At 42.8% G+C, this 9,861-nt stretch overlaps 1 protein-coding gene across 1 annotated transcript in view; it reads right to left on the bottom strand.

Annotated features, from left to right (window-relative positions):
- Positions 1-6,340: 6,340 nt before the first annotated feature.
- The window catches only part of cpne4a (copine IVa), a 101,436-nt gene continuing 97,915 nt past the window's right edge, over positions 6,341-9,861 (bottom strand). Inside the window, exon 16 of the mRNA XM_063486237.1 lies at positions 6,341-9,861. This exon is cut by the window's right edge and continues 65 nt beyond it. Coding sequence (XP_063342307.1) covers positions 9,795-9,861 — 67 coding nt within the window. The 3' untranslated portion in view covers positions 6,341-9,794.

Genomic DNA, 9,861 nt, shown 5'->3' with positions numbered 1-9,861 from the left:
AAGACGCCTCTGAAGTGCCACGAGGCGACATTTTTATAAAGTGTGCACAAGGCACAGACGCGATCTTCTTCTCACACTAAAGGACTGCAGAGACTGTGTAGCATAGTGCTGTCACATGACAACAGACGATGTAAACAATGGACCTGAAGTCAGTTATTGATTAATGACGTCCTGTGATGAAGCCTGAAGCATTTTCAACACGTGTCATTGTTGCAGACTGTCTTTGGTGTTTCCTGTTTTATTTTGATAGTCCCTGTGCTGTGTGCAGTGTGTCTCGTTATGTCTGATTAGTCCCAGCTGTGTTTCCACCTGTTTCGTCCCGTCGTACCACTCCATGTGCTCCAAGTGTCTCTGCATGTCTCGTTTCTGTCATTCCTTGTTCTGTTCCAGTTTCTAGTTTCATGTTCAGGGTTTCAGTTTGTTTTTTTCTGTGAGTTTACTTCATGGAGGATCAGCATTAAAGCTGCAGCTTTAAGTTTACAGTCTGTGTACGAGTCCTGCGTCCTGCCTGTCACACAGCCACACATGACACCATCACTCTCTTGGTGCATTCAAACTGGAGGGGGAGGGGGCATCTGACTGTGAGGTCCCAGTGCTTGTCATGGTAAAATATCCATCACTGGAAAAACCTCCTTTCTGACTTACTCCAGAAACATCGATCCTTTGTCACCCGGAGGCGAGGTTTTACGGTGCAGCAGGTGTGAGTGTTTGAGCAGGTACGACTTTATCATCATCTTTTTCTGTTCTCACACCGGTGCTGATGCTGAGGTTTGGTGTGAGAGGTGACGGCGATCTTACACCAGAAGACTGAGAGTCAGTCTCATTGGTTACAGGGATGTGGTGACATCACAGCTTCTTACACAACCCATGGCGCTTTGTGACTTCTGCATCTCCCCGTCACACACAAGGTGTCCTTCAGCCCTGGTGCTCTGACACATACTGGCTGCTGAGAGTTGGAAAATATTTCTATAATGATTTTTTTTAAAACTAAAAGCTGATTCTCTTCATTATAAGATAAATAACTGTTCTTATCATTTTATTATCCTCTGCATTACTTATAGGTTTTATCAGAATATCAGACAGAACAGAACAGTACAGAAAATCTTCTTCTTCTTTTGCTCCTCAGCTAAAGGAGGGATCACTAACGTCAAACTGGGATGGGACCCAGTAAACTGGAGTCAGTTAGCTGCTTCATGGACTTCACATATATTCTCATATCTGTCAGATTAAATGAAACATGTTTGTAACAGTAAAACTGAAATGTTAAATTATCACAATATTGTGTAATCATGCTCTCAAATGAAACAGAAGGCTCTTTCATTTTCAGCAGAGGTTAGAATCTGTTGGTCTGTGGAGAAAGATAAGGCTAGCCTAGCCTAGCCTAGCTTAGCTTAGCTTGGCACAACTGTAAAATAGCTAGCTGGTTGTTTATGTGGTTGTTGGTTTATTGAGCGACGATGCTTCTGAAAATATGTTGCCATTTAAATCCAAAGTCCAAAAAACTTTCCTCACCAAGTATTCACTGTATTAAACTTTGAAAATGAACAGAGAATTTAGTTTTTGACCATTAATGTTTTTACACAAATGTCTGAGTCATTACCTCCAAAAGCTCACTCACATCTGTAACTCGCTCGAACAGCATGACTCTGAGTGTTGATGTGTTTGTGTGTTATTAATGGCAGAGTCCTTGTTACTTCAGTTTCCTGAGAGCTGCTATAAACGATCACTTCCTTAATACAAGTGTCCCTACAGTAAACAATAGCACGTTGGACCAAAGTGATGGACAGACAGACTGATTCCCTGTAGGACTGGAAAAGAACCCACCTGTAAAGCAGAGGCGGGCAGATCGATCCAAATATCGATACCAACGCTGGTATCAGATTGACACTAGTGTTTGTAGCCCACTGCACTGTGTGAAATTCACTATTTTCTGGAGTTAAACGGACACGGTGCTGCAGCGGTCAGCACTGTTGCCTCACAGCGAGCCATAAATGTGTCCTCTGTAAATAAAAGTGAAAAACAGGGAAATTTAGCGAGCAGGACAAAAGTTACACTGAAGTTATTTTAGAAACAATACAAAGCAACAGAAGAATGTTAGGTACAGGATATCTGCGTGCAACATCACCGGGACCCTGTGGAAGCTGATCCGTTAATCCAGCTCCCCACGACCCTGATGAGGATAAACAGAACAGAACTGGATGGATGGATGACTGCATTCATTGTTTACACTGTAAACATAAAGGAGTAGAGACCATCATGGATAAATCAGGAAATGTCCTCAGCTGCAGAGAAGGGCAGTGAGCTTCAGCAGCAGTTCTGTTTCTGCTCTTTGTGAGAGATTAAGTGAAACACGGGGAAACATTCCCAAGAGGATGAGTGTCGGAGTATTTCCTGAAGTGCTTCTTATCCTCTGAGAGCTTCAGTGGAATGAATCCAATAAAACGCAGCCTGTAAAGTGTAAAAGGAAAGAGGGGCTTTTGTTTTACCATCTGCATGAAAAACAAGCTTCTGATGCGTGCTCTGTCAGTCTGAAGCCACCGTTTGGAGTTCCCGTCATTCTTTTTAAAGCACAGAGCAGCAGCTTCCGATTGGCTGCTCCTCATTAACCTCCTCCTTAGTTTGGAGGCTCTTCCTGCACATGTGTGCTGAAGTAATTAAAGACCTGCTGAACCTGCTTTAATTAAACAGTTTTACTAACGTCCTCTGTGAGTCAGAGTGCTTCAACGTTTAGAGAATCAGCAGCTGCAGGTCCTGACATTAATCAGCAGAGGTAACTTTCAGCTGAGTCATAACAGGGACAAACAACCAGCGTTACTTTTTAAAGTTTTAACAAAACTTGATCCATAAAAGGTTTTTGTGACAAAAATGCTCCTTTGTAATGCACGCTCTCTTTTATTGTGGCAGCACAAGAACAAGCTCTGAGCACAAGATCCATAGAGGCTGGGGTCTATCACGCCAGGCAAGACCCCAGGTGCAGGCTGTGTAAAGATGCCCCAGAGACAATCCAGCACATAACAGCAGGGTGCAAGATGCTAGCAGGCAGGGCATACATGGAGCGCCATAACCAAGTGGCCGGCATAGTGTACAGGAACATCTGTGCCGAGTATAACCTGGAAGTCCCGAGGTCAAAATGGGAGACGGTGGTGGAGAATGACCGAGCTAAGATCCTGTGGGACTTCCAGATACAGACGGACAAAATGGTGGTGGCTAACCAACCGGACATAGTGGTGGTAGACAAACAGGAGAAGACAGCTGTAGTGATCGATGTAGCGGTTCCCAATGACAGCAACATCAGGAAGAAGGAACACGAGAAGCTGGTGAAATACCAAGGGCTCAGAGAAGAGCTGGAGAGGATGTGGAGGGTGAAGGTAACGGTGGTCCCCGTGGTAATCGGAGATCTCTGTCCAGAAGAGCGCAGTCCTAGGAACAGCTAAGATACTGCGCAGGACCCTCAAGCTCCCAGACCTCTGGTAGAGGACCCGAGCTTGAAGGATAAACCAGCCGCATATATATATGTTCAGCTGTAAGGGACAGAATTAATGAACTATAAACTGAGCTTTATCAAAGCTGAGGGAGCGTGTCAGCCCTGCACAGAAATATGAACTATCAGATTTTACAATCTGTCTCAGAAAGTCCATTAATTAGTTTCTCCTCTAAGTTAAATGACAGTTTTCGAGCTCAGTGCTGCAGCTCCTTTATACAATTTACTGACACTTTCAATGTAAAGGCTAAAAAAGAAAAGGAAGTCTACAACTTTACTGCACTTTGTCTTCATCCAGTTACAATCAACCAATCCTCATACAACTGAAACTAAAAACTGCACTGGTTTGGTTTGTATTTCTCTGATAGACTGGACTCGTGCTCCTCTTTACACTATACATGCTTCCCTCACACGATATTATCAGACAACACTGAATAGTTTTTCATTTCTATGCTGATGGTACGTTAAACTAAGTTAAACCACAGATGTGTCTTGAACACATAAATGCTTGGAGGACCTGTAATTCTCTGCGTCTTAATTTGGATCCAGGTGAGGCTCGTGTACAGACACTCTGTGAACACCTGACTCACCCACGCTCTGCTCGTAAATAATCATCAAATTGTTTACTGAACAATATCATCTGACAAGATCTGATCTTTAGAGGTTGTTCTGGGTTAATCTGTGGCCTGGATGAGTCACTGATGTTGTCGGAGTACTCTTCTTATCCCTGCCACTCCTGGGGACGTTCATCACTGCTCACTGTGCACCATGTGTGGATGATGGCGCTCACTGTGGTTTGCTGGAGCCTTAGAAAAAGCTTTGTAACCCCTTCTTACATCTACATGTCAATGACTATGTTTCCCAGTTGTTTCAGCAGCTTCTATTTAAATGACTGAGTGATTGACAGGTCCTTTGGATACTTAATGCCAAGAAAGCCTGTTGCAGATTCACCTCCTTGTGGTCTGGTACCTGGAAACGTTTCCCTGGTAAATTTGAACTGAGTGGCTGATGCAGTGTCAGAGTGAAAGTAGGGCTGATGTTTAATTATTCTGAAGTCATTATGCTATCAAATCAGGAGTTTGAGTAAAGAACTTGTTGCCAGTTTCAGTGTAAATGAAATGCTAACGTATGTGTTTGTTTAAACTAACGCTGACACATACAGTCGGCATGTTTTTCATACAGGAGGCGTTAAACATGTTAAATTCTACCTGTGTTTAATCAGGTAGGAAAACTGTTTGCCTCTGCGTTCACACGGACATGTTTGAGTCTTGCTTCTTCGATCCTCCACACTGCTTCACGTTTCTTAGCTCTCAGCGACAGCAGCTTTGTGTCGAGTCAGTGGCATCTTGCTGTTTTTCTTTTGTCCTGTTGTCAGAGCTAATGGCCTCTTTTCATCTTTCTCCTCCTGCCCGTGAACCCGTCACGCCTCCGAACAAACAGCCGTGTGGTTTAATTACTGCTGCCATCTTTGTTTGGGATCCAGACAGAGGATGTTGGGACAGCTGGAAAATTCTCCTTCATTTCCATCTTTACATCTTTACAGGGGGAGACGATCAACATACACGCCAACCTCTAAAACAGGAAAACAATGATGGAATGTGAAAGAAGTTTTAACATGACTTCACAAACCATTGTTGTTAAAGAGCTGCAGCTCATGCAGTTGGTTAGTGAGCTGAGAATTGGTGAATAAAGCAGTCGTATACAAAACTATCTCTATGTTGCACTATTTTATATACAGAGGCTGAGAGACCAGTGCATGTAGTGGGCTGGCTGTAGCTCAGGTGGTAGAGCGGGTCACCTGCTAACCGCAAGGTTGGTGGTTTGATCCCAGTCTGCATGCCAAATGTCCTTGGGCAAGATAGTAACCTCCAATGTTTCTCTTGTCATAGTCATTCCCAGTTCAGGTTTTAGTGTTAGTACTGGCCTCTGTTCGCCTTGTTTTGTGTTCTTTCAGCTAAATAAACGGCTCGCTTTCTGTTAAGATTCAGTTCCGTCTCTCTCTTCCTGCTTTCTGGGTCCACATCACAAACACACCGATCTCAGCATCCTGCTCTGTCACACCAACCCTCTGCATGTCCTCCTTCACCACATCCATGAATCTCCTCTGAGGTCTTCCTCTTTTCCTCCTCAGCTCCATCTTAAACATCTTTTGTCCAGTATATCCACCGTCCCTCCTCTGCACATGTCCGAGCCAGCTCAGTCTCAGCCTTGTGTCTCCAAGTCCTCACACTCACCTTTCCATGCTTTCCTCATTGTCAGTATAATGGAGACAAAGTAGACTTGGACATGATGGAGCCATCAGTGTCAGGTGCATGCTGTCCAGTTTCTTTACTATCACTTCAAATATTTGTCATGTTTGCTTTGTGCCATTGCGCGACTTCCTGGTGGAATCATGGCTCACACTAGCTGGTGAAGAGAGTTGATGTTTTAGGATGTAAAAACATATACAAATATAAAGCAGTTTGATAGAAATTATATAAAACACTTGTAAAGCACCACATGGATGAGACAGAGGATTAAATATTTTTGTGGTTGTACTGTGATAATTTTGGATGGCTGCAGGTAAATACTTATAGATTAATCTATAAAGATCTATGTATTAGTATAACATGAGTGTTTATAGGATATATGCATATTTTACATTCTATAATCAGAATACAGATAACAGATGAGCTAGACGGGGGTAGGAGTTAATAAGCACCTGCTTCCTCCGACTCCTTTTTGAACAGGAAATGGTTAACTTTTTTTATATATTCCATGTGAATTTGATGTCTTCAGTGTGTGTTAACACGTGTCACTTATGTTTGAACACATTAAAAAGATTCACTAAAAATACTGAGACACTCGAAGCTTACTGATAAAACTTTATTATAAGTCAGTTTTTCATTGTTTTGCACACAATACTGCATGTTAACACAACACTAAGTCATGTGACTCAACACCTGTCCTCCACCTTTGCTCTTTGATCGACAGCAGAAATCAAAGCGTCTTAAAAAATCTTTCATCGCTAAATGAAACAGTGAATGTGCAGCAGCTCAAGTTCAACCTTATGAGAAGGAAACGTGTGAAGCACGCGGAAGCTGAGCTGTCACTACTTCATATTCCAGCTCGTGTACAACGTGATAATTGTCCACACTTACTAAAAAAACACTTTGATTGTGTAAATATCGTTACATTAAAATTCAATTAGAGAGGTGTAGTTTGATTCTTACACAGAAAGCAACACAAGTGCTTTCAGTCACAGTAGAATGTTCAAAAATAAATGATTCATTTCCTCATTTTCTAATATTACATTTAAAGGTATTCGGTTAAAATAAGCCATTATCCGCTTATCCCCATAGGACCACATTTTAGATCAAATTTCATTATCAGCAGGTTAGCATTGGTACTTTTAAATGGATTTTCCTGTTATTACTGTGTATTTCATGCACAACTACCCGCTGTCAGTGCCGAGCTTTTCCTGGTTAGTCCGTGGTATTATATTATGAAATGATAACTCAGGTATTACCATGTTGCTAACGAGCTGCATGCAAAGAACCGTGAAAACATGCTGAATGAACATATGTGTAAAAATGTAGGTTTAAGTTATCACACACGACTGTTTGGACACTTCTGATCCCTCTGAAGGATTTCACTGACCAACACCAAGAAGTGTGGCCGTATCTGTGACAGTGTCCTACAAACGTTTGGATATTAATGAATGCTTCAGTAATTTGCAATAAACCTAAAAGAAAACAAGCTTTTTTCTTCCTTTTTTTAAAACATGAAGACAAACGGACAGGTGTTGTGACACAACGTGACCAAAATCTATCACCATAATCTAGAAACTTCTCCAAAGATGCTCCATTTGTGCTTTTCAATCTACTCACACATTGTCATTTACATGTGAACATGCTTGAGAGTAGAACAGCCCCATCACTGGGCACATTGTAAACATAATTATTACTCATATTATTCACTACCAGGAAACAGAAACCACAAGGACCGCAGAGTCCTGCATGGAGATTTGCATGCAAAACAACAGTTCATGCATCTGCCTCACCTGGAGATAAAAACTGTGGAGGATGCAGACGTCTGTGAAGGCAGCGCGCTTGTTCCTCTGGCAGAGATCCAAAATGCTTTACAACATACGAACCTTACGAAATTTAGCAAAATCTCAGTAAACTCTTATAAAAACAAATGAGGTGGGGGTGGGGTCATACATTCCTTCATCGACTGGTTCCCCGCCCGTCATGCTGTCTGCAGGGAAGCAGCGTTTAATTGGTCAGAGTTGCTCGTTTGTGTGCTTTTCCATTTAAAATACTCCTGAACGCTACAGTCTGCTCAGCCTGCCGACCCTGCATGCACAGCGGATGCTAAAGGTGCTACGTTCGCAGTTTCAGGTGTGTACGTTGGGATGCGATGAATTCCTTCCTGACCTTCATGCTGTTCTTCCCTTTTGGGAATAACCCAGTTCTCAACCATTTTCCCTTTTATTTTTGCTGCAGGTCTAAATGAAGTTTCAGAATGTTGTTTCCACCCACAGAACGTCCCAGTTTGAGGAAAGCTCACTTTACTTTGTGAAGAAAATTTAGGGTGACTCGCTCAACATAGTTTTTTATGATCAGATAAAGCTAAACGATGAGATCCAGGCTTCGTTACACGTTTTTGTCATCGTCCTTTTGCAATGCTACACGCCAAAAACAGATAAATCAATGGATACACTGACAAAACTTGCTAAATTAAAGTTTAGTTTGTCGAGCAGTTCCTTTTTAATGCCATGCTGGACTTAAAGTAACCATAATTTCCCTCTGACTGTGATGATGTCAGAGCGCTCAGCTCCACGGGTCACATCCTGGTCACCACAAAATCCATTTGTCCCCAGGAAATCTCAGTGTTGCAGTGACAGGACCAAAACATTTTCACTAAACAGACACCAAGTTGTTTAATACTAGCAGTTTGCACAACACAGACAGGTCATGCTATTCTCTATATTCATTGGCTGTGACGGCCTCCAATCAAAAAGGTTCTTCACTCCATCGAATAAAAAAAATAAGGTGAAATCTGGCCAATCAGCTGTTCAGGGCAGCGTCGCTGGACTACTTTTAAATCGCTCCCTGGACGTTGTGTTCCAATCACTTTCAGTTGTGTATCTGTGGCGTGTGCTGGGTGCCAAAAAGATGTTCAAATGATTTCAGGTCCCGGGTGAAATCACAGCTGTGAATGTTACTGCTGTTTGAACAGGACGTGCAGAGAGCGACACACAGAGATGACCCCGAAGAACAGATTGGCCAATGAAACGAGCCTGTTTGATTCTTTTGATTCCACCTCACACTCCACAAAAGCTCGCTGTGAGTTTTCTTTGTAGCCTTGAGCAAAAATGCTGATGTGAACAGATCAGGTTTAGTCTTTAAGGAGAATTATAACTTGGATGTCAGGATAGGCAGTGGTAACAAGTATTTATAGCAGGAAGTTTCTCATGACAAGATCCTCCTTCAGTTTCCTTCTCATCCAATGACACGGCCCACTTCCCCCCAAAGCATGCTAACTAAAACTCATGTAATCCAAACGGCGTCTCTCTTGTTTGTGTTTTAAACCAAACTAACGTTGAGGTTTTCCCGGCTACAAAACAGGCTTCCATTATGTTTAACTAGCAGGTCAATCCTGACCCCAACAGACCGGACGTTTGCACAAAGCAGTCGACCTGAACAGACCCCAACAGAGAAAGAAGACAACCAGCAGCAGCAGCAGGATGGTGTGCGGTTGGTTATACCGACCGATTAACAACAAAGAGCAGCGATATAATCAGAAGACTGCTCCACGGCTAATGCAGCTAAATAATTAGTAGCTCTGCATCAGACTGAAAGCCGTGTTTCTTCTTATTGCACCCAAAATAAAAGCAGGTCTAAATAAAAACTTTGGCCATGATTTGCATAAACGTGGAACAAACAGCTGATGCATCAGCAGGTTTTCTATTAACTTGTAAACAGCTCCACTTTTCCTTTAACTTCTGCTCCTTTTTTCCCCTCAGGCAGTGATCGTGATGATGGATGATAGCATGCACCCTCAGGTAGATGACTGTATCGGTAAAAACGAGACCTGACCTGGTTCAGATTGGTGAAATTTAGACCCAGCACTAAGTCGACTCACGACTTCTACCCCAGAGACTGACGTCGTCTGCTCACCTTAGCTGCTCAGGTCTAAAGTAAGCCACGCTGTAATGATAGGACACTGCAGGTAGCACCTTCATCATCCGCATTAACAAAGAACAAAAGACAGTAAACATTTTTCTCAGTCCAGGTTGTGCTGTCCAGCGGCAGCTGTGGCAGTAGGCTCATGGACCAAATGGCCTGGAAGACTGGTACTGGCTGGGCACTTTGGGCTTGATGCCCTTGCTGTTG

Source organism: Pelmatolapia mariae, linkage group LG10_11, assembly GCF_036321145.2.
Source record: "Pelmatolapia mariae isolate MD_Pm_ZW linkage group LG10_11, Pm_UMD_F_2, whole genome shotgun sequence".
NCBI classification, from domain to species: Eukaryota; Metazoa; Chordata; class Actinopteri; order Cichliformes; family Cichlidae; genus Pelmatolapia; species Pelmatolapia mariae.
This window is presented reverse-complemented; position numbering and strand designations above follow the sequence as displayed.